Raw genomic sequence first — 24,564 nt, 5'->3', positions numbered from 1 at the left:
TTGGATTTGAAATGATACAATGACTATGAGGTTAAAGAGCGGGCTCTTTTTTTAAATCCATATTGGATAAACAGTTTTGAAATTACATAGCTTTTTGTACATACATTAATGGGGATGCTACCATGATTACGGATAATCCTGAATTAATCATGAATAACGATGAGGCATAAATATCATACCCCCCAAAAATGCTAACCTCCCCTGTTATTGTAATGGTTAGCATGTCTTGGAGGTATGTTACGGTGTTGTAGGTCTCGAGACCACATATTGGGTGTCTCAGTCTTGCCTCGGTGTAGGATACATTTGTTAATTTCTTCCAGAGACCAGCGGAGTAAAAAACTCATAATTATTAGCTTCCATTCAATCAGCGCATAAAACCGCTTCTGACGAAGAGGAGTAGTATGAAGGATCGGAAGACCAATGCGCAGTGTGGTAAGTGTCCATAATGTTTTTTAATAAAGACAATAGAACACTCGAACAAAACAACAAACGATGACGTGAATATACAAAACCGAAAACAGTACCGTGTGGCCCAAACACCCACAACCCAAAAGTGAAACCCAGGCTACCTAAGTATGATTCTCAATCAGGGACAACAATTGACAGCTGCTTCTGATTGAGAACCATACTAGGCCGAACTCAAAAACCAAATAGAAAACAAACATAGACTGCCCACCCAACTCGCGCCCTGACCATACTAAAACAAAGATATAATAACAGAACTAAGGTCAGAACGTGACAGCTTCGCAGGGCCAAATATATACACTCCTTTCTTGAAACATGAATATCTAAACAGCCGTAATATTTCTTATAGAAATAGGTTAGTACAGTGGTGAACCTACAGGTCTTCAGTATCTGACAGGTTAGTACAGTGGTGAACCTATAGGTCTTCAGTGTGTGACAGGTTAGTACAGTGGTGAACCTACAGGTCTTCAGTATGTGACAGGTTAGTACAGTGGTGAACCTACAGGTCTTCAGTATGTGACAGGTTAGTACAGTGGTGAACCTATAGGCCTTCAGTGTGTGACAGGTTAGTACAGTGGTGAACCTATAGGTCTTCAGTGTGTGACAGGTTAGTACAGTGGTGAACCTACAGGTCTTCAGTGTGTGACAGGTTAGTACAGTGGTGAACCTATAGGTCTTCAGTGTGTGACAGGTGAGTACAGTGGTGAACCTATAGGTCTTCAGTGTGTGACAGGTTAGTACAGTGGTGAGCCTATAGACCGTCAGTATGTGACAGGTTAGTATAGTGGTGAACCTACAGGTCTTCAGTGTGTGACAGGTTAGTACAGTGGTGAACCTATAGGTCTTCAGTGTGTGACAGGTTAGTACAGTGGTGAACCTATAGGCCTTCAGTGTGACAGGTTGGTGATTCTGAAATGACAGCAGCCGTAATACCCGGTCACTCATGTAGGAGAGTGTACTTTCTGTAAAACACAACGGGCCAGTGGTGTAGTGGAGCATACACACATATAAGCCATATACCCAGTTTTTTTTCAGTGGACATTGTTTATAGTAATTTCTCAATCCCTATTGATGCGTATCACAGCATTGTAGTTGAGGTATACTCCCGAGTGGTGCAGCAGTCTAAGGCACTGCATCTCAGTGCTAGAGGCATCACCACAGACCCTGGTTTTATCCTGGGCTGTATCACAACCTGCCGTGATCAGGAGCCCCATAGGGCGGCACACAATTGGCCCAGCGTCATCCGGGTTAGGGGAGGGTTTGGCCGGGGTAGGCCATCTTTGTAAAATAAGAATTTGTTCTTAACTGACTTGCCTAGTTAAATAAAGGTTCAATCAAAAATACAACTTATCAATTATATAGTGCAATAGAGAAATCATGCACAAAGTAGCCTACACAATCGCAAAGTGCGTGATATCTATTCATTTGCATGCGTGCACATAGCCTAGTTTCAGCCGAATATCATCTGCATGCAGCTGTCAACTGGTTTTGTCATGGAGCAGCTCACAGAAGAATGACATGCTTTTTTCATTCACATTCAACCACAAAAACCAAGGTATGAATTCTGTTGTGTACACGTTTTGTTAATCGTCTGTATAATTACTCTTTTTGGGATTCAGACTTCACCCTCCCTACACCTCTGATGAACATAACAGGAAACCTGGGGTTCTTAGAAGAACCCTTTTAAAGAACTTATAGAGGCTCCCCCACAGTTTCAATTTGAAGAACCCCTAAGGGATACTCAAGGAACCTTTTATTTTTAGAGTGTAGGAAAACTCATTAAAAAAACTGGATTTTTCACACAGTGTCTTTTCTTTGCTGGTCTGTCCGTTTGGGAACTTTTTGGCAAAATTAGAGTATACCCACTTCTCCAGGCACCACTACACCACTGCATAGGGCCGATGGAAAGACAGCAGTCACACACAGCATGATGTTAAAGGATAAGCAGTCCATAAACTCTGATACAATCCACCAGTAGGTCCCAATCATAAGAATACAAAAACACAACCATTAAGCATTTCCCAATCAAAATGTAAAACTATTACTTCCCATTGCAAAAAAACTTTCACATTTAGCACACAAAGTAACCGGTGACCAAAAGTTTAAAGTGGAACTGACAGCGTTTCACCTATTTTGCAGATAGTAAACAAACAATTATAATATCATTCAAATATATAACATTTCCAGTTTATGCTACAAAACCAACTTTATAAGAGGCTTTAAAAATAGGTTATATTTGACTCAACGTTCCACGACATACACTAAGGCATTGGTGGCAGAATAGATGGATGCAGTTCAATGCATGATTAATATAATTCACCAATACTGAATTAATCACAGCTGGCCTGTTACATTGTTTGCTGCCTCCAGTCGGTATGCACTTTTTCAGTATCAACGACTCAATATTCTGGACAAAAACTGAAAAATTTAACTAAGGCTGGGAATGTCAATACAATCAAACTAGCAAGGGCAATGATCACAAGTCAGTCATAACGTGACTAATTGGCTAACATATCGATTTATATAGTAAGCTAAAAACACGAAGCCTAACATGAACTAGATAGCCAGCTAGCTAGCTAGCTGCTAGGAGGATGTCATGTCATGCCATTGGAGGAGTGACTGACTTTCCCCCCTCGCTTTTCGGTGGCTATACACATCTAGAGATGCAGGTGTCATTTGGTTAGCTAGCAAGAACTTGAACGACTGTTATACAGTTAGCATATCTCTTGCATCTACTCCGATTTCAGAGCACTCTAGTCTTGAGTGTGCCAAAGTGCCTAACAACTGATGCATTATGAACGCGCAACATCTGCTGAATATGACCGGTGTCAGTAAACATAGGCAAAAAAAAGTAACAGCTAGTCAAAAACGCTCTAGACACTATGTAAACCACAGGAGGTTGGTGGCACCTTAATTGGGGAGGACTGGCTCGTGGTAATGGCTGGGGCGGAATTAGTGGAATGGTATCAAACAGATCAAACACATGGTTTCCATGTGTATGATGCCATTCCATTTACTCCATTCCGACCATTATTATGAGCTGTCCTGCCCTCAGCAGCCTCCTGTGATGTAAACAGCCTAACCAGCTCTGCTACGGCAAGTAAAATGGTCAGAGTTAGGTGTTCTCTCATTTGTGTTTAGAAGTAGCTATATAGCAAACTAGCCAACTTTAGCCAGTTAGCTTGGGTGCTTGGTTGGGACAAGCATGAATTGGCAGGCATGCTGTAGAAGGACTAGGAGGCTACAATTCCTCATCATTTATCAGTGCAATTTTGACAGCCAACTAGCTGAAAAAGTTTAAGAGGGTTTATCTAATGTTCCTTCGTTAGACTTTAGCTCATCGTGCTCTGGCTAGCATTAGTTGTTGATCTTGTTGCTGTTTATGTGCATACCTGAGGGAGAGAGAGCCTATCTTTTCATGGTTGTTTGACCAATAGAACTGTAAAATCCCCAAATGTAAGAGGACTGCCGTTTTGTTTACATAAGTGCAAAATTCCATTCAGGTGTATTTTGTGGCTTTTGGCGAATGCGTTCTAATGATCTAAAGTTGCGCTGTTGCAACTGCCTGTAAACACACAGTCCAGTTCAAAGTGAATGATGGCAGGCCCCTGTGCCAAATGAGAAGCCACTGACTGCAGTGTGCAGTTCGGGGCCGCCGGGGTCAATGTGGGCGGAGTCAACCTCGTTTAACCCGAACCCTTCCCGTCTCCTTCAAGGTCACCCAAAAACAAAATGCCCGGTGAACTGGGAGCTGTGAACTGGGTATGTAGTCTACTGTCTGTAATGCTGAAGGCTTGATGCACGGCAAGATATAATAGTTGTGAAGACTTGTTGAGTACTGTATTTGTAGATGAGGAGGCAGTTGACAACAAGAAAATGACTGTCTTTGCCTCTTTTGAGGAGCAGGGGTGAAGCCATTTTTGAGGAGTGGTCAAACCATGTCTGCTGTGTTAATTGTGTTATGTTGTTTAGTAAAGATGTAGAAGTCATCCGAGTCTCTGATCTCTTTACTGGAGCTGGTATAACTTAGTGTACAAAGCACATTCAGCTTGTCAGTATGTCTATATGGTATAGTCTGTCTCCATTCTCATGAGGAAAGTAAATAGCATTATAAATCAGGATAGGTAGTATATACGCTCAGTGGAATAATATAATTACAAGGTTATAACATTTATCAACACAATTTTAACAGTACATGACATACATAACAAGTCTGTTGTTCACTACAACAATATCAGTAGCTTGTCTCAAATATAGCATGAAGCAAAAAGTGTTACAACACATCTGCTGGTACCACTTCATATAATATTTCTTACGATCTGCAAAGATGAAATATGTTTGTATTCAACGTGGGCCTTGCGCAAACATGTGTGTTTGTATTCAGTGACTGTCAAAGTGACAAACTGACACATATTCATTTTCGTCCAAAAACTACTTTATATAAACGACTTTATATGCCTTTGATTTGATGGCCTGCACATGCGTAGTTCAGTGTGAGACGATCGTTAGATCCGATGACGTTTCTGCGCATAAGTTTAGCTAGCCAACATCGCCATGACATAGCCTACAAGTCTGCAAAAGAAAAAGTATATATATATATACCTTTAAATAAAAAATATAAAAAATTAAATAAGAAGAATATACAGTGCCTTGCGAAAGTATTCGGCCCCCTTGAACTTTGCGACCTTTTGCCACATTTCAGGCTTCAAACATAAAGATATAAAACTGTATTTTTTTGTGAAGAATCAACAACAAGTGGGACACAATCATGAAGTGGAACGACATTTATTGGATATTTCAAACTTTTTTAACAAATCAAAAACTGAAAAATTGGGTGTGCAAAATTATTCAGCCCCCTTAAGTTAATACTTTGTAGCTCCATCTTTTGCTGCAAATACAGCTGTAAGTCGATTGGGGTATGTCTCTATCAGTTTTGCACATCGAGAGACTGACATTTTTTCCCATTCCTCCTTGCAAAACAGCTCGAGCTCAGTGAGGTTGGATGGAGAGCATTTGTGAACAGCAGTTTTCAGTTCTTTCCACAGATTCTCGATTGGATTCAGGTCTGGACTTTGACTTGGCCATTCTAACACCTGGATATGTTTATTTTTGAACCATTCCATTGTAGATTTTGCTTTATGTTTTGGATCATTGTCTTGTTGGAAGACAAATCTCCGTCCCAGTCTCAGGTCTTTTGCAGACTTCATCAGGTTTTCTTCCAGAATGGTCCTGTATTTGGCTCCATCCATCTTCCCATCAATTTTAACCATCTTCCCTGTCCCTGCTGAAGAAAAGCAGGCTGAAACCATGATGCTGCCACCACCATGTTTGACAGTGGGGATGGTGTGTTCAGGGTGATGAGCTGTGTTGCTTTTACGCCAAACATAACGTTTTGCATTGTTGCCAAAAAGTTCAATTTTGGTTTCATCTGACCAGAGCACCTTCTTCCACATGTTTGGTGTGTCTCCCAGGTGGCTTGTGGCAAACTTTAAACAACACTTTTTATGGATATCTTTAAGAAATGGCTTTCTTCTTGCCACTCTTCCATAAAGGCCAGATTTGTGCAATATACGACTGATTGTTGTCCTATGGACAGAGTCTCCCACCTCAGCTGTAGATCTCTGCAGTTCATCCAGAGTGATCATGGGCCTCTTAGGCTGCATCTCTGATCAGTCTTCTCCTTGTATGAGCTGAAAGTTTAGAGGGACGGCCAGGTCTTGGTAGATTTGCAGTGGTCTGATACTCCTTCCATTTCAATATTATCGCTTGCACAGTGCTCCTTGGGATGTTTAAAGCTTGGGAAATCTTTTTGTATCCAAATCCGGCTTTAAACTTCTTCACAACAGTATCTCGGACCTGCCTGGTGTGTTCCTTGTTCTTCATGATGCTCTCTGCGCTTTTAACGGACCTCTGAGACTATCACAGTGCAGGTGCATTTATACGGAGACTTGATTACACACAGGTGGATTGTATTTATCATCATTAGTCATTTAGGTCAACATTGGATCATTCAGAGATCCTCACTGAACTTCTGGAGAGAGTTTGCTGCACTGAAAGTAAAGGGGCTGAATAATTTTGCACGCCCAATTTGTCAGTTTTTGATTTGTTAAAAAAGTTTGAAATATCCAATAAATGTCGTTCCACTTCATGATTGTGTCCCACTTGTTGTTGATTCTTCACAAAAAAATACAGTTTTATATCTTTATGTTTGAAGCCTGAAATGTGGCAAAAGGTCGCAAAGTTCAAGGGGGCCGAATACTTTCGCAAGGCACTGTATATATTTCAAGCCACCACTATGCTTGAAAATACAGAGAGTGGTACTCAGTAATGTGTTGTATTGGATTTGCCCCCAACATAACACTTTGTAATCAGGAAAAAAAGGTTAATTGCTTTACCACATTTTTTGCAGTAGTTCTTTAGTGCCTTGTTGCAAACAGGATGCATGTTTTGGAATATTTTCAGTCTTTACAGGCTTCCTTCTTTTCACTCTGTCAATTAGGTTAGTATTGTGGAGTAACTACAATGTTGTTGATCCATCCTCAGTTTTCTGCTATCACAGCCATTACATTTTGTAACTGTTTTAAAGTCACGATTGGCCTCATGGGGAAATCCCTGAGCAGTTTCCTTCCTCTCCGGCAACTGAGTTAGGAAGGACGCCTGTTTATTTGTAGTGAGTGGGTGTATTGATACACAATCCAAAGTGTAATTAATAACTTCACCATGCTAAAAGGGACATTCAATGTCTGCTTTTTGTCTTTTTTACCCCTCTACCAATAGGTGCCCTTCTTTGCGAAGCATTGGAAAACCTGTCTAATCGTTGTGGTTCAATCTGTGTTTAAATTCACTGCTCGGCATAGGGACCTTACAGATAATTGTATGTGTGGTGTACAGAGATGAGGTAGTCATTCAAAAATCATGTTAAACACTATTATTGCACACAATGAGTCCATGCAATTTATGTGACTTGTTAAGCACATTTGTTTTACTCCTGAACGTATTAAGGCTTGCCATAACAAAGGGGTTGAATACTTGTTGTCTCAAAACATTTCAGCTTTTCATTTTTAATTAATTTGGGAAAATTTCTAAAAACACGATTCCACTATGACATTATGGGGTGTTGTGTGTTGGCCAGTGACAAAGCATCTCAATCTAATCCATTTTAAATTCAGGATGTAACACAACAAAATGTGGGAAAAGTCAAGGGGTGTGAATACTTTCTGAAGGCATTGTTTAAATTATATTTGTTTATTTATTTGCTCATACCCGATGCCTTTTATTTAAAAAAAAATGTTTGTTTTTTTATGGACCAGCAATGTGTAGAAAGTGAGACATGTATATTGTGGCAAAATGGGCATCGGGTACTTGGTGGGAGCAGTAGTACATGAGTGTAGTTCTAATGAAAAGGTGGTAACTTTAGATGGAGGTTATGTATTTTTCTGTATTTCATTTTCTAAAAACATGTTTTCACTTTGTCATTATGGGGTATTGTGTGTAGTTGTAGAAAGGGAGGGAACAGTAGATTATATATTTTTAAACATTTTGACATGACTTATTATCCCTCTCGAGGCATATTTTGAAGGGTAAATGGAGGGGTATTTTGAAAACACAGTATAAGTGAAAGGATACGTGGAAAACTATTTAACTCATATTATAATGAACTATAGGTCATATTTCATAGAAATCTGGAAACACTGGAGAGTTACTTTAAAGGTCGATATTTGAGCAAAAAGCTAAAACAGCTTTAAGTTGTGTAACTGATCAATGCACCATCATACCAGATCATTTAATGCCTTCCTTTTTTTATGAAAAAGATATTTGGCTACGGAAGCGCAATTTATTACAAATCTCTACAGCTTCCATTCAAAAACTAATGTGAAATAACAACACATACTGGAGGAGTTACTGCAGCGAATCCCAAACTCGGTCCTCGGGACACCAAGGGTGCACGTTTGGGTTTTTGGCCTAACACTACACAGCTGATTCAAATTATCAAAGCTTAATGATTAGTATTTATTTGAATCAGTGGTGTAGTGCTAGGGCAAAAACCAAAATGTGCAACCCTTGGGGTCCCAAGGTCAGAGTTTGGGAAACCCTGAGTTACTGGTTAGTTACAGGTGACTAGCTAAATTAATTAATTAGCTACTTTGGTCTTGGCGCACATGACAAGAGTGACACATCGATGAACCACCAAACCACACCCCATTTCTGTTCGGAAATTGAGAAAGAGGACTGTTTTTTTGTGCCCAAAAGTCAACCGTTAAAGCTAATTTCCTGCAATTCTACATATTTTGCCAATGCTTATGACATGTTCGTATGCTATCTGGGGGGCCACAGACCTCCAGGGGATTTTAAGTATTTTTGGGGCAGACGAATCGACCTGTTCTAAATATTGGGGGGGACATGTCCCCACATCCCGTGACAATTTTGCCTATGATTTGAAGCTCAGGGCGCGTTTGAGTGGTAAGGCTAAAGCAACCGACTATAGACGAAAGTCGAGGAGTGAAGTCGGGGGAGGTGCATCTGCGACAGCCAAAAGTCGTCATTATCCAACAGCAAGGATCAGACCATCATGGCAGTGTTGCCATTGTTTATACAAGTTTTCTTTATAATGTTGAAATAAACATATCTCTAACCCCCTTAATCAAACCTTCACAAACTGAAATTGTATGTGTAGATGTATGAGTAAAAACGGTCCTCTTTCTCAATTTTCAAACAGAAATGGAGTGTGGTTTGGTGGTTCATCGTTGTGTCATTCTGGTCATGCTCGCCGCGATCGCAGTAGCTCGTTCAATCACATTTTTTTTTTTATCATGCAGTCGACATGTAGGCACATCAGACAAATGTTATCCCCATAATGCAACACACTTTTAAAGGCGGTGACCAACGAGTCACCGACCTGACAAAACTGATTTGCTTGAACGTGCTCCCATTCTTAGCCTACACAAAAAAATCAAGAAGTACCACTTTCCTAACGTATTATCCTGCCGCGTTCACATGTTGGATAACTCCAAAGTTATTTGCGTAGAGCTTCCTATTGGTTGATTCTGGTACCTCCCAAGTGGGAAACTCTGGATTTGACTCTTCCACCCAGGTTAGCAAGTCGGAAATGTCAGTTTCAAACATTATGTGAACACGGCACTACTGCGCTATGATTCGGTGGTGGCGAACCATCCACGTAAACTCATGAGATCAGGCGACTTGTACCCAATTTTCTTTTAACATAAACAATGCACACAAAGGCCGTGGTTACGGACCCCTTCCAATTCAGATCTTATGACAAGTTATTTGACCAATAATTGGGCAAAAGATCTGAATTGGGCTGCTAAATAGGCTACATCAGGAAGTGTTAAAGGCTAGAAGCATAATCCGACCCGTGAGCTGAATGGATGGGTCGGTGAGGTATCGCTCCTCTGACAAAGAGGAGTCTTGATTTTCAGATTCATCACCAGTATGTGTTGAGGACACCTACATGATGGGACTCGCATTGAGAATACATTTAGTGACAATAGACAAAATATATATCAAAAATAATTATTGGTATGCAAAACCTATGGAAGGAAGATTACTTCACTGGAGGTACTTTGCAGTTGTTTTTTCCACAAGAGAAAAATGATCTAACGTGTCAAATTCATTCCACAGAGGGCTGGGTATTTGTGGGTTTTCACTCCACCCTTGTCCTTGGTGGATGAATTAAAGGTCCCTAATTAGTAAGGAACTCCCCCCCCCCCCCCCCCACTTGGTTGTCTAGGTCTTAACTGAAGGGGAAAAAAACAAAAAACCCACAGACACTCGGCCAGCCGTGGAATGAGTTTGACACCCCTGATCTAACACATAGGTCGGAGAGCACTTGGTCTTTAAACTTTTTGAACTGACATATGGGTCTTTAACACTGTCAGAATACTTTTTGCATCATTTGAGTATGGTAATCATTGATCTAACATGTTTTGATAAGCAAGACTTCAAGCAGGCCAATGTTTTACAGGTTAAATCTGACAGATCAGTGATACCGTCAAGGTAAGACTGATTCATTTTCAGTGTTTGAAGTACTATAATTATGGCTAAATGAGATCTAATTTCAAGGGCAATAATGTGAGTGATGAGTTAAATGTAGCATACTGATGATCCTAAACAAATTCCTACAGAGTGACCCTGCGCTTAAGGGAATTCAAGATACGGAAAGCATGTTTCTCATGTCTGTGCTAATGCTATACACCGGTTGTTTTGCTAACAAATTCAACAACAAGATGGCATCATAAAATAGGCCAATTACAAAATCCAAATCGCCCTTGACTGAAATACCCAAAATGTAGGCTGAAATTCACACCAATGCCTCCAGTTATATACTTGACAGTGACCTGAGTTGTAGTAGTTACAGATGCAGAGTTGAACACAATGACGAGATCACAAGTATGACAACAGCAGCACATAGAAAACACCTACAGATACCACTCAAGATTCTACTGGCCTAATGCATGAATGCTGTCCTTACTGAAACCCCCATAGCTTAGCTTCAAGAAGAGAAAATAGCAAGCTGGACTTTTGTGGAGCATCTTTATTATGCCACAGATAAAAGCCAGTCGTTTTTGAAAGAGGACCTTGTTTTTTTCCACCAACATTGACATTCTGCAAGGGTAGTGGTGGTGTTATGGTTAAGCAGCCAGCAGGGGAGGGGAAAGAGAAGGGGGGACATTGTGGATGGGATAAAGGTGGTTAGTGGTGCAAGAGGGATGTTTGGGGTAGAATTAAGTGCGAGGGTATAGGGCTTAATTACCAAGTAATAAAACATTCATTTTCCCTTAAATACAGAAAAGGGAAGCACACAGCATGACAAGAAGTGCTTACAGTCAAACGAGGGGAACGCACATGTTCTTGCTGAGTATACCACATTTATTACTTTGAAGTGATTAATAGAAAGAGTCGGGGCGAGGCCAGTGTCAGCGCGGTCTTTAAGAAAACAAAAGGGGAGGAAGAAACAAATGGCAAGAGAAAAGCAACATTACTGAACAGGTCCAGAAAGAGGACTGGAAACAGGGCCCGTTTTGTACAATTGTACACTATAAAATAATTATACAACGACCAAAGGTTCTAAACGTAATAATGTTTTTACTTTCAATTCCCCCAAAACTTACCCCCCCCCCCCAAAAAAAAACAGGGTAATCTCAAACATCCATTTCAGTTCTCCTTTATGACAGAAGCATTGGAAACAAACTCCTTGCAGGGTGAGATGACAGTACCCACAACGACAAATATCCACTGAAGAGACCCCGTCTGCGTCCTGATTGGATCCATTAATCTTCCACAGGATGGAGGGGTTTACAAAGAAATTAAACAAATGGCCCGCCTTGACTTTTGGGCACTAATAGTAGCCGACACTAAACATTTCCACTAGAATTTTGCGTAAGAAGAATTAGACTTGCTCTCGGACTGTAAGAACAGACGATCATTGTTAAAAAAAAAAAAAAAAAGTTTATTTTTATTTTTAAAAAGCATACCAGAAAAAAAAGCATATGTAGTGGAATGGGGTTGGGTGGGGCAAAAGAGATTCACCTAAGGATGCTATGCATTATGTTGTAGTCCTATGAATAATCATTTCTTTTTCTTTTACTACAAGTTCGAAGTAAGTCTTTTAAAGTAAAAAGAAATCAAGAAAGTCTTCATTTAGTCGATTTTTTTTGTCCTTGGTTAATTTCCCCCTCCATTTTGCATTTCTTGAAAGATCTGAATGTGAGATGGGGTGGAAAGTGGGGGCTATTGCAGTCTTTTGCCCAAAGCAGTAACTGTTACTTGACACGTCCTTGGCGCTCCTGTGGGACACAAAGAGAGAACAAGAAGAGTTCAGTTTGGGGACTCACATCAAAACATACACTTCAGAGATTTAGGGCTTTTCAGAATGATGTAGATCCAATTTTAATGTAACCTGTGGGCATAATTATTATACTCCATCAATGGATTTAAGAGAGGGGAGTTTGTCAATCTTTACATTTAAAAGCAAGCCACATGTCTGTTGGTACCAAGCATCTCCCTACCACCAGGTCCCACCAAGTAATTCTACACAAATAGGATGTGTATTGCCTACAACATTCAGTTCTGATCACCTTTTCAGACATTTGCAATAATCATCCACGGCAAGACATGGACCATTTGTCCTCATTCAGTAAAGAGCACATTGAGCACAAAATGTCAAAGTACATCTGCATTTTGATCACTTGAGAGAAAGGGAATTTAACTTGATGAAATATCCTCTGATTTCAAAACAAAGGTGGCTGTCTAACAAGGCAGCAGGAAAGCAGGTTTTTAGATGCTAGACTGGAAGTGTAGTTTTTGCCAGCATGAGCAGGCGTTATCCACATATAGAATTCTTGAAAATAAAACACGGAATTGTCATTGGAACGAGTGTCCACACTACAAAAAGTTACATCTAAAGTAGCAGGACTGTTAGGCTGGGTTTACTCTCCACTTGTTCCCCAGAGCAAAATGTCACTGACATGTCCGTAAAGTTACTAATTCTGGCATGCACCAAAATCTCTGCAGTGTATAGTGAAATGTTTCTTTAAATATATAAAACTTATTTTTATTCAGGGGAGCCCAATTGAGACCATGGGGCACCATTGGGAATGAGACCAAGTAAACATTTCCACAAACAGGGTGAAAAATTAACATTACAAATAAAATACCAATTAAACAAAGCACAACCTCAACAAATCCACTACAATCAAGAATTAATTCATTGAGGATTTGAGTTAACACCAGAGTCCTAAAAACTGCCCTAGCAACACCAGGGAATCAAGATGCAAGGAATTTTGTAGGTTATTCCGACAGTGGACGGCACTAAAATTAGAGCATTTCTCTAAATTGGACACAAACAAACAGAGGGACCTCAGAGTTAACCAAAGCGGGGTTGGCAGCTCATTTTTATACGTTAGCAAAGAAATTAGGTACACTGAACAAAAATATTAAACACAACATGTAAAGTGTTGGTCCCATGTTTCATGAGCTGAAAACCTTCAATATGCATCAAACCCTTATTGCTGAAATGTTCTGCACAAATTTGTTTATGTCGCTGTTAGTGAGCAATTATTTGCCAAGATAATCAATCCAATTGACAGGTGTGGCATATCAGGAAACGGATTACCCTCAACAGGATTGGAGTCCCCCCCTCCCACCCGCAGCATGGTTGAGCTAACATATGCTAATCACATTAGTCCAAGGTTGTAAGTAACAAGAACATTTCCCAGGACATAGACATGTGTATGAGGAGAGTGCACAGTTATGAACTTGAAAATGTATCAATAAACCAATTAGGCACATTTGGGCAGTCTTGATACAACATTTTGAATCAGCCTACAACTGCACATACACTGCTGCCATCTAGTGGCCAAAATATAAATAGCACCTAACCTGGAATAGCACATTATGGCCTCTTGCATTTCAAAGACGGAACCAAAACAAAAGTTTGCTACATTAATTTCACATTTCCACAAACTTCAGTGTTTCCTTTCAAATGGAATCAAGAATATGCATATCCTTGTTCAGGCAGTTAGATTTGGATATGTCATTTTAGGTGAAAATTGGAAGAAAAAGGGCCTGATTCTTAAACCATATGATCATTACACTGGTGCACCTTGTGCTGGGCACAATAAAAGGCTACTCCAAAATGTGCAGTTGTGTCATAATGCTACAGATGTCTCAATTAGAGTGAGTGTGCAATTGGCATGCAGACTGTAGGAATGACTACCAGAGCCATTAACAGAGAATTGAATGATCTAAAACAGGGCTGAAAATGTCACAGTTCATCCATGGTCTGCATACTCAGTCACCCATTGAGCATGTCTGGGATACTCTGGATCGATGTGTACGACAGCATAATCCAGTTCCTGCCAATATCCTGCAAATTCATGGGGGACAACATTCCACAATTAACCGCCTGATCAACTCTATGCGAAGGAGATGTCGCACTGCATGAGACAAATGGTGGTCACAGCAGACACCAAGGTATCTGGGAATACAGATATAACTGTATTCCCAGTCATGCGAAATCCATAGATTAGGGACTAATGAATTTATTTCAACTGACTGATTTCCTTTATGAACTGTAACTCTGTAAAATCATTGAAATTATTGCAGGTTACATTTATATTCAGTATGTTCATGTACACAGCCCTGATTGGCAGAAAGGATTGTCTAGACTCCAGAGCAGGGATCAACTAGGATCAGCCGCGGGCCATCTTTCTTGCGGATGGTCATCTTTCTTGCGGATGGTCGGGTGCCGAAACAATTACATTATTTGTAGCCTGCAAATGGACAGCAAGAAGCCCAAACCGATATAATATGTGACTAAAATATACAAATGACAAACCTTGCTTAAATTAGTATACGATCACATGTTTTATGCGTGGGCATACTTTTTCCAAAATTTCAATTGGAGCCTTAGTCATGTCAAAATATATATATTTTGTGCTCAGAAAATGGATCCATTTCAAGTCACGATACTTTCCGAAGGCACAGTACATATTCAGACCGCTCAACTTAAATGTTACGTTAGACACATTTTTATAATGTATTATAGTCTCCCCCCACCTCAAATCAACACACAATAACAGGTTTAGAAATATTTGATCATTTATAAAAAAAAATAAACAGAAATATCACATTTACATAAGTATTCAGACCCTTTACTCAGTACTTGAAAAACCTTTGGCAGCATTGAGTATTCTTGGGTATGACGCTACAAATATGCCACACCTGTATTTGTAGAGTTTCTCCCATTTTCCTCTGCAGATCCTCTCAAGCTCTATCAGGTTGGATGGGGAGCGTTGCTGGACAGCCATTTTCAGGTTTCTCCACAGATGTTCAACTCCGGACTCTGGCTGGGCCACTCAAAGACTTGTCCCGAAGCCACTCCTGCGTCGTCTTTTTGGAAGGTGAACCTTTGCCCCCCCAGTCTGAGGTCCTGAGCGCTCTGGAGCAGGTTTTCAAAGATCTCTGTACATTGCTCTGTTCATCTTTTCCTCAATCTTGACTAGTCTCTCAGTCCTTGCAGCTGAAAAACATCCCCACAGCATAATACTGCCACCACGACGATTCACCATAGGGGTGGTGCCAGGTTTCCTCCAGACGTGACACTTGGCATTCAGGCCAAGGAGTTCAATCTTGGCTTCATCAGACCAGAGAATCTTGTTTCTCATGGTCTGAGTCCTTTAGTTGCTTTTTGGAAAACTCCAAGCGGGCTGTCATGTGCATTTTACTGAGGAGTGGCTTCCGTCTGGCCACTCTACCATATAAAGGCTTGATTGGTGGAGTCCTGCAGAGATGGTGGTCCTTCTGGAAGTTTCTCAAATCTACTCAGAGGAGGTCTGTCAGAGTGACCATCGGGTTCTTGGTCACTTCCCTGACCAAAGTAGTTCACCCCCGATTACTCAGTTCGGCCATGCAGCCAGCTCCAGTAAGTGCCTTTGTGGATCCAATCTTCTTCCATTTAAGAATGATGGAGGCCACTGTGTTCTTGGGGACCTTCAATGCTGCAGAAATGTTTTGGTACCCTTCCACCGATCTGCGCCTCGACACAATCCTGTCTCGGAGCTCTACGGACAATTCCTTTGACCTCATGGCTTGGTTTTTGCTCTGACTGGCACTGTCAGAGGTATTGAAGTTGTTTTTATTTGTAATAAATTGGTTAAAAAACAGTTTTTGCCTGGACATTATGGGGTATTGTGTAGATTGCCAAATTATTTTTTTTAAATCCATTTTAAAATGAGGCTATAAAATAAAATGTGGGAGGAGTCAAGGGGTCTGAATACTTTCCGAAGGCACTGTACACAAATAAATGACTGGTCATTGGTCAGAATAATCCGATTGAAGTAATGTTGTGGGCCAAAATCACCATCCCAACTGAACAAGCTGAAATTGGAGGCGTTCTTTTGAAAAAGCTTAAACTGAAAAGACATTATGATAATTATGACAATTTCAGAGTGTTATTTTGACCTCTGTGGAAATATCAGCAATAAGTCACTCTTATCCAGAGCAACTTACAGGAGCAAGAGTTAATTAAGTGCCTTGCTCAAAGGCACAGACATCACCTAGTCAGCTCAGGGATTCAAACCAGCAACCTTTCGGTTACTGGCCCAATGCTCTTAACCACTAGGCTACCTGGCCTAATGAAGTATAAATCCATACAAAAAGTTTGGTCCAAGAGAACAAGGGGAAGGTGGGAGCGCTAGGGCATGTTACCTGAAGTCTGTAATGACTCCTGCTGGGGTTTGGGTTGCTGGGGTACGGCTCGCTTCCCTGGACTTCCACCTGGTAACACATAACATCAGGCTTTAGTTTGGAACAAAACAGAAAGGATGTGAGGCCTCAATCGACCTCAGGCATACATGCATCACCTTAACGAACTTACAAAAATGTACTTTGTGGTATCAAAGTGGATAGATGAAAAACGAGTCAACCGTGATCGCTCTCTAAAACAATCTTTTGTTTCATTGTTACATTATACAGCAAGGATCATTCATCATTTGAGTTGTCAGCATATCACCTTCCTAGCGCACATGACTCTCAGCTCTACTCTGAAGCCTGAACCTAAGTGCATGTTGATATTCCATCAATACCAGTCAGTAATCCGTGGTTATCACCAATCTGGATCAATATGTAAACCACAAAACTATGATTAACACATATCTCATGTTTTTCTAGATAAGTGGAAGCCATAGTTAATTCATTGATAAAATACCAGTTACAGATTGATCTTTGACAACTAGTAAATATAGAGTCTTTTCCAAATATTTAAAGGGGAGTTTCCCTGAGAAATACACCCAGGTGCAGAGCAGTTTCCTTGCCGCAGTAAATAACGCACTGTTTTGCACACATAGCCTCAGTCATGCAATGTGAAGTTACTGATGGGAAAGGACACCTCAACAACTCAAGTTCAAAAATAAAATGTTATTAGAGAACACCATGTAAGGAAGCATGATTTGTGTTTCAGCAAAATAAGCTTGAAGGAAACATAGTGACTACAAGCACTGTAGTCACTATAAAAACAAGGTCAGTAATACAGAACTACAGAGAGTGTATCCCTTTCTGACAATCTATTATGATATACACAGCTTGGCAATGAATCAGAAACTGTACAAGCCTATAGGGCCGTCAAACTAAAATCTGTACCTCAAAGCCAGTTCCACTGCCCCCCCCCATTCCTCCCTTCTAACCAGGGACTGATTTAGATATGGGACACCAGATTGGGGCAATAAATTACTAGATAAAAAAAAAACTGTAGTAATCCAGACCTTGTAGGATAAGATTTAAATATGCCATCATCCTACTTACACAGCTTTTGATAACATGGCCTTCAATAGAGCATCTTCAAAACAAGTTGTTGCACTGCTGTGAGTGGAAGTTATCAATATTAGTAGATTGAGCAAGCATTTGTTCCCAACATCAAAGGATTAACATTATTTGTATTTTTTTTATTTTATTGAACCTTTATTTAACCAGGGAAGTCAGTTAAGAACAAAATCTTATTTACAATATACGGCCTACCCCGGACCAATTGTGCGCCGGCGTATGGGACCACCAATCATGGCCGGATGCGATACAGCCTGGATTCGAACCAGGGACTGTAGTGGCACCTCTTGCACTGAGATGCAGTTCCATAGACCACTGCCGCACTCGGGAGCCCATGGCCATTTAGACTGAAGGGCCAATGTAAACATGCAATTCATATGTGAATAGAAGCCTTTGTAAAAGACGGAGCATAATAATGAATATTCAAATTATTTTGAGAGTCTCTAGAGAAGGTCAACAAAATGCATTTTGGTGGGCACAAGGTAGACTGCTGGCATTTAGGTTTAATAATTTTGGTTTAATTGATTCTTGCAAAAACCTTTCTGCTCCCCCTTTTTAAATTGTATATATGGACATAGTGCCCTTACTGGGCTAGAGCACTGGTTTGGTGAGCCAAGCATCTGAAGCATTTCCTAAATAACTTCAGAAACCCCATCTCAAAGAGGGCATCATTTTCAACTGTAAATGCCTATGCAAAAGTAATAAATTCCTAATAACATTTCCAACACAACAATAATGTGACATTGCTCATTGATTAAATATACCGAATTGGAAATATACATTCAATACCAACACTACTGATCAACACTAGGTCAGCATTTATTGAAAAAAAATAATATATATATATATATATAAAATTAACTGTATTTTGTTCATGGCATATCTACATTTTCTGTTGGAATGGCACATTGTAAGATTAACACATACATAATGATTGATGATCTACATTAACATAACACCCAACAGAATTTTAGCTCTCCAGATGCTCTCAGAACCTTCACACACACAGCTTCCCATGCCCCCACCCCCAGGTGTAGGCCTATTAATTTCCCCAGGTGGGTGGAGGGTAGGCCGTTACCTTTTTCACACACTCCTCCTCCTCCTGGCGCTTCTCGTAGTGGGAGAAGTCGTCGAAGATGGAGGTGGTGTGCTTGTAGCCAGCGATGATCTTCAGCACCTGCCGTGCCTTGTCCAGGGGCACCTCCTGCGTGTCCCGCGAGTTGGTCACTGGCTTGTTCTCATTGTTCTCCAGGCGGATGTGCCGTAGCTGGCTGTTGGGAACGTCCTTAACAAAGATCCAGCGCACATCAAAGCGCCCCTTCCACTTGTCCTGCGACCACACACCGGCGCAGGTGTTGTAGTCCACAGGCGAGCGCATCTCCGCCACGCCGCAGAAGTGGCCACTGCCGTTGACGCTGAAGAGCAGGTAGAGGGGGCCCTTAGCACCCAGCGAGCGATAGGCGGCGTCCAGCCGTTTATTGCCGTGCTCTGTGCTACACCAGATGTTGTACTTGATGGAGCGGTGGATGTCGTCTTCAGAGTAGCTCTTGATGATGAACACACGCCCCTGCTTGGGGTTCCAGTCAAAGTCCTTGGGGTTGTAGTTGTTGACCAGGCGCAGTTTCTCCAGCACCGGGTGGGGCTCCGAAGGTACCTGCACCCCGCCCACACCAGAGTTGGGGGGAGACTGTCCCACCCCGCCATCCCCAAAGCCGTTAGCGCGGTTCCGTGGAGGGACCCAGCGGGTGGGCTGAGTGGTGGGCGGGGGGCCCTGGGAGAGCTGCAGCTGCCCCCCCATGCCCTGCTGCCCATTCGGGGGGAACTGGTGCTGCCCAAGCTGGGCCAAAGGGGCCACCAACTGCCCGTTACTGAGCTGTAGTTGTGGGGTCCCTCCGGCCATGGTGCCGGGCTGAGGGGAGGCCTGGTTGGGCGGCTGCCCATTGCTGGGGATAGGCGCATGCTGTGGGGTGGACGCTTTAGGCATGTTCCCCTTGTTGTCCCAAGTGCCGATGTCCATGTTGTGTTTGATGGGCGGAGGGGGAAGGTTGGTACCCGCTATGCCCCCTTTGGTTTTCAGCTTGGGCTGAGGCTTGGCAGGCTTGCCAGCAATGTCTGCCCAGGATGCGGGTTTGGCAGGGGCAATGGGGGGCATAGGCATGCTGGGAGCTCCACCAGACACCTGGCTGTGGCCCAGGGGTCCCCCGGGGAGGCCGGAGCCCACGACCTTGGGCACCCCCATGTCCCCAGCACCCCCTCCAATCTTAAGCCCCGCCAAGCTGTCCAAGCTGTTCATGCCGGGGGCTTTGTTGAGGGGCTCGTTCTGGGTGAAGGGGGACTGTCCGTCGATCATGGCGCCCCCTAGCGAGCTGGGGGCGTAGGCGTAACTGCTGCTGTAGCCAGAGCTCTGCGTGGACTGTCCCTGAGAGCTGTTGTTGCCCCAGGCCGAGAAATCGATGCCACTGGGGAAGAAGTTAAAGCCGTGCTGGCCCAGGAAGGGATTGCTGCCCAGTGGGCCGGGTTGGCTGAACATGGCGTCGGGCAGGAAGTGGTGCTCCCCATTGCTCAGCTGTCCATACGAGGCCAGGTAAGGCATGGGGGGGTCGCCGCCGGTGGACCATGCTGCCTCGTTCAGGGAGTACGAGAATCCTATGGAAGGGCTGTAGTAACTTGGCATGTAGGAGTCTGACATGGCCGTATACGCATTGCTCTGGGAAGAGAAGAACACTAGTTAGACTGCTGACTGTATTTCAATCATTACATCCTTTTCTGAATCTCCATCAGCCTCTGTCACCTCCTAGACTAGCACAACTGGCCATTTTCACACCAGTGAACTGCTTTATGAAGAGAAACAGTGGCATTGCTACACAACAAAAGGATGCAGCATTCCTTTGACTGGAGGAATACAGGCTCCATTATTTCCATTGTGGCCCACTTTTCTGGGAAGTGCCCACTCTACTGAGGGGCACCCAATGATGGATGCCAACAGAGGCAGTTACGACAAGATGAACGGCAGTTTAATTATGAATTGGAATTCTAGGAAAGCAAATGGACTACGTAGTAAACCGGGAGAGAAGAGTGCGCTAAATGCCCTGGATTGGACACATGATGAATTGCAACAGTATAAAAGTAATTTACTGTAAAGCTATACAGCAAAACATCCCTGTTTTGCATGTTTACTATCATAATCTATGAGTCAGACAGCTTGTTGATCATCCTGATAATTTCTATTAAAACGGAGGCGGGTTTAAAATGTTACTTGAACAAACGCTATGAATAAGGCATCCTAAGCAGGCAAATGTTAGGAGCAGAGTGTGGCCTAGTAAAGCTGATAGAAGTGGTACTCACCTGTCTGGCCTGAGTGTTCAGGTAAGGCTCAAACTCATCATTCAAAGTATCCTTTTGGGTCACAGCTCCGTTTTGCACTGGAAAAGAGTAGGCAGCAATGTAAGACATCTGGATATATCTGTTTGCACGAGGTGGAAATGGTTACGACTAGTCATAGGCCTACATATTTGTGGCTGGTGGTGAGTAGGACAATAAGAATCAGGAAGTCCTTACATTTAATAATACATCTGTAGTATGGCACAACTTGAGTTCACTGTCACAAATTGCACAATAAGCTGTTTTAATGCACTAAAATGGGTAGCATTGGATTGGTTGAGTTGGACAACAGTTGTCTTTCATGCTGGCTAGCCCTATAACTACTGTCCCACCTTTAAAACAAGCAACTGTAGGCCATAGGAATCGGGTTGTATCATGTGCTGCGGTATATGTTAGATATAACATCTACCAAAAAATAACGTAACTGCAGAACTATCGCTACATGCGAAACGGCCTGTTTATTACAGTGAATCAATCGCATAAGTATCTTGACAGCCACCAATGGGAATGGAAATAGGCGTTGAGGTGCTGCTGTACTATATTTATATTGTTTCTAGCTGCAATTTTGGACGAACAAACGCAATCGATTGGTATTTAACACCAGTGCTCGGGGGTCATTACATAACTTTAACTTGTGTCCGACGCGTGTCAGTTCGTCCTGACATGAGCAGAATATGAAAAAGAATAGCCAAACTGGAAAACAGGCCTGGCTAGTAAACAAAGTTGCCTCACAATATTGAACTGAAACGTTTAAGCTTAAATGGTTATGGTGGAAATAGCCAAGCTACTGGCACAGTGAGAACAGCATGCTCGAAGACGTGTCATTGGCAGGCAATTCATGCTTCTGTTCGCAAAGAATCCTTTAAATCGCGTGGTTAGCCAGCTAGCGTTAAGGAAGTACATGGAACAACCGGTTTAGTTTGCGTAAAAAGGTTCCAATTAAGGTAGTCGCTAGCATTTAACCAAAACTCAAGTTAGCCACTAACTAGCTGTCGGACTTGAGAAATGTAGAGCGAGCTAGTTTGCAAATGTAGCGTAATCCCAGTCAGGTAGCACAATCTAACTACCAAGCTAGCCAGGATAACTAGCGAACGTTAAAGCTAGCGCTGACCGATTTCCTCAAAATACACAATTGTGTATTCGCACAACTGACAGTAAATGTAATTAAACTAAAGGATTAGCTAAGTAGGTACTACCAACGTATCGGAAATTTGTTCACATGTCCAATCAACTATAGAAGCGAAATTGGCACTTTGGTGATACTGGCCTGCTATCTGGCTAGCTAGCGAGCCATCATCACATTTGCCCACGCAGAAGAGGGTTTCCGTACACACCGCACGAAAAAGATCCGCATACAGAGCCAGCAAACTAGTCATGTTACGATGACTTACCTTTGTTTCCTTGGCCTTTCGGTCTCTGGATTGGGTCCAGGTGATTCATGAAGGTTTGATTTATGAGAAGAGAGGAAGGGAAAAATAAATGAAGAAATGTATATTCACCAGTCAGTCCTTTAGCAGGTGGTCAGGCCTACTTGCACTACAGAGAGTCACTGCCTCTGGAACAAGCTAACGTTATCCTAACTAGCTACGTCTCGATGGAAATTTGGTCTCGTAAATATTCAAAAAGTGACTCTCTTTACCTGTTCAAGAAGGCTGCTGGCTGACATGTCTTTCTCCCTGGAGCCTTTTGTATTTTAATTCGTTTTTAATTTAAGTGGGAGGGTATATGAATTGTCTATTTGAGAGTTAGCCAAGTGCCCCTGTCTCTCTACAGAGCTTAGAATCTACACAATGGCGGGCTGCAGCTCTCTCAGCGCTGAGCGACATCTCAACATGGCTGAGAGGCCGGGTTTTTCGATAGCGTTTATTTATGACGGAAATGCGCCCCTTAACGGCATGGAGGAACTATATTATGCAGGTAGGCTTTTAAATAGGCAATTGGAAATATTGTTATAATACAGTCGTGGCCAAAAGTTTTGAGAATGACACAAACATACATTTTCACAAAGTTTGCTGCTTCAGTGTCTTTTGATATTTTTGTCAGATGCTGCTATGGAATACTGAAGTACAATTACAAGCATTTCATAAGTGTTAAAGGCTTTTATTGACAAATACATGAAGTTGATGCAAAGACTCAATATTTGCAGTGTTGACCCTTCTTTTTCAAGACCTCTGCAATCCGCCCTGGCATGCTATCAATTAACTTCTGGGCCAGCCCATTCTTGCATAATCAATGCTTGGAGTTTGTCAGAATTTGTGGGGTTTTGTTTGTCCACCCGCCTCTTGAGGATTGACCACAAGTTCTCAATGGGATTAAGGTCTGGGGAGTTTCCTGGCCATGGACCCAAAATATCAATGTTTTGTTCCCCGAGCCACTTAGTTATCACTTTTGCCTTATGGCAAGGTGGTCCATCATGCTGGAAAAGGCATTGTTCATCACCAAACTGTTCCTGGATGGTTGGGAGAATTTGCTCTTGGAGGATGTGTTGGTACGATTCTTTATTCATGGCTGTATTCTTAGGCAAAATTGTGAGTGAGCCCACTCCCTTGGCTGAGAAGCAACCCAACACATGAATGGTCTCAGGATGCTTTACTGTTGGCATGACACAGGACTGATGATAGCGCTCACCTTGAGCTCTTCTCCAGACAAGCTTTTTTCCGGATGCCCCAAACAATCAGAAAGAGGATTCATCAGAGAAAATGACTTTACCCCAGTCCAATCCCTGTACCTTTTGCAGAATATTAGTCTGTCCCTGATGTTTTTCCTGGAGAGAAGTGGCTTCGTTGCTGCCCTTCTTGACACCAGGCCATCCTCCAAAAGTCTTCGCCTCACTGTGCGTGCAGATGCACTCACACCTGCCTGCTGCAATTCCTGAGCAAGCTCTGTACTGGTGGTGCCACGATCCCGCAGCTGAATCAACTTTAGGAGACGGTCCTGGCGCTTGCTGGACTTGGGCACCCTGAAGCCTTCTTCACAACAATTGAACCGCTCTCCTTGAAGTTCTTGATGATCTGATAAATGGTTGATTTAGGTGCAATCTTACTGGCAGCAATATCCTTGCCTGTGAAGCCCTTTTTTGTGCAACACAATGATGACGGCACGTGTTTCCTTGCTGGTAACCATGGTTGACAGAGGAAGAACAATTATTCCAAGCACCACTCTCCTTTTGAAGCTTCCAGTCTGTTATTTGAACTCAATCAGCATGACAGAGTGATCTCCATCCTTGTCCTCGTCATCACTCACACCTGTGTTAACGAGAGAATCACTGACATGATGTCAGCTGGTCATTTTGTGGCAGGGCTGAAATGCAGTGGAAATGTTTTTTTAGGGATTCAGTTCATTTGCATGGCAAAGAGGGACTTTGCAATAAATTGAAATTCA

The 24,564-nt window shown here is 42.2% G+C and overlaps 1 protein-coding gene across 1 annotated transcript; it reads right to left on the bottom strand.

Moving 5' to 3' along the window:
* Positions 1-11,002: 11,002 nt before the first annotated feature.
* LOC109903845 (YTH domain-containing family protein 2) lies at positions 11,003-23,039 on the bottom strand. Its single transcript, XM_020500832.2, has 6 exons — positions 22,823-23,039; positions 22,575-22,599; positions 21,148-21,224; positions 18,881-20,509; positions 16,693-16,761; positions 11,003-12,269 (listed from the first exon to the last, which is right to left on the bottom strand). The coding sequence occupies exons 1-6, from the start codon at positions 22,847-22,849 to the stop codon at positions 12,246-12,248; spliced, it is 1,851 nt and encodes a 616-aa protein (XP_020356421.1). The 5' UTR covers positions 22,850-23,039; the 3' UTR covers positions 11,003-12,245.
* Between the last annotated feature and the right edge of the window lie 1,525 nt (positions 23,040-24,564).

Source organism: Oncorhynchus kisutch, linkage group LG14 (genome assembly GCF_002021735.2).
Source record: "Oncorhynchus kisutch isolate 150728-3 linkage group LG14, Okis_V2, whole genome shotgun sequence".
NCBI lineage: Eukaryota > Metazoa > Chordata > Actinopteri > Salmoniformes > Salmonidae > Oncorhynchus > Oncorhynchus kisutch.
This window is presented reverse-complemented; position numbering and strand designations above follow the sequence as displayed.

Coding starts and splice junctions, on each gene's coding strand:
- LOC109903845 (XM_020500832.2), bottom strand. CDS start 22,849: ATGTCAGCCAGCAGCCTTCTTGAACAG. Junction 22,600..22,822: donor CCAGCAGCCTTCTTGAACAG/GTAAAGAGAGTC, acceptor GACCCAATCCAG/AGACCGAAAGGCCAAGGAAA. Junction 21,225..22,574: donor GAAAGGCCAAGGAAACAAAG/GTAAGTCATCGT, acceptor ACTCTTTTCCAG/TGCAAAACGGAGCTGTGACC.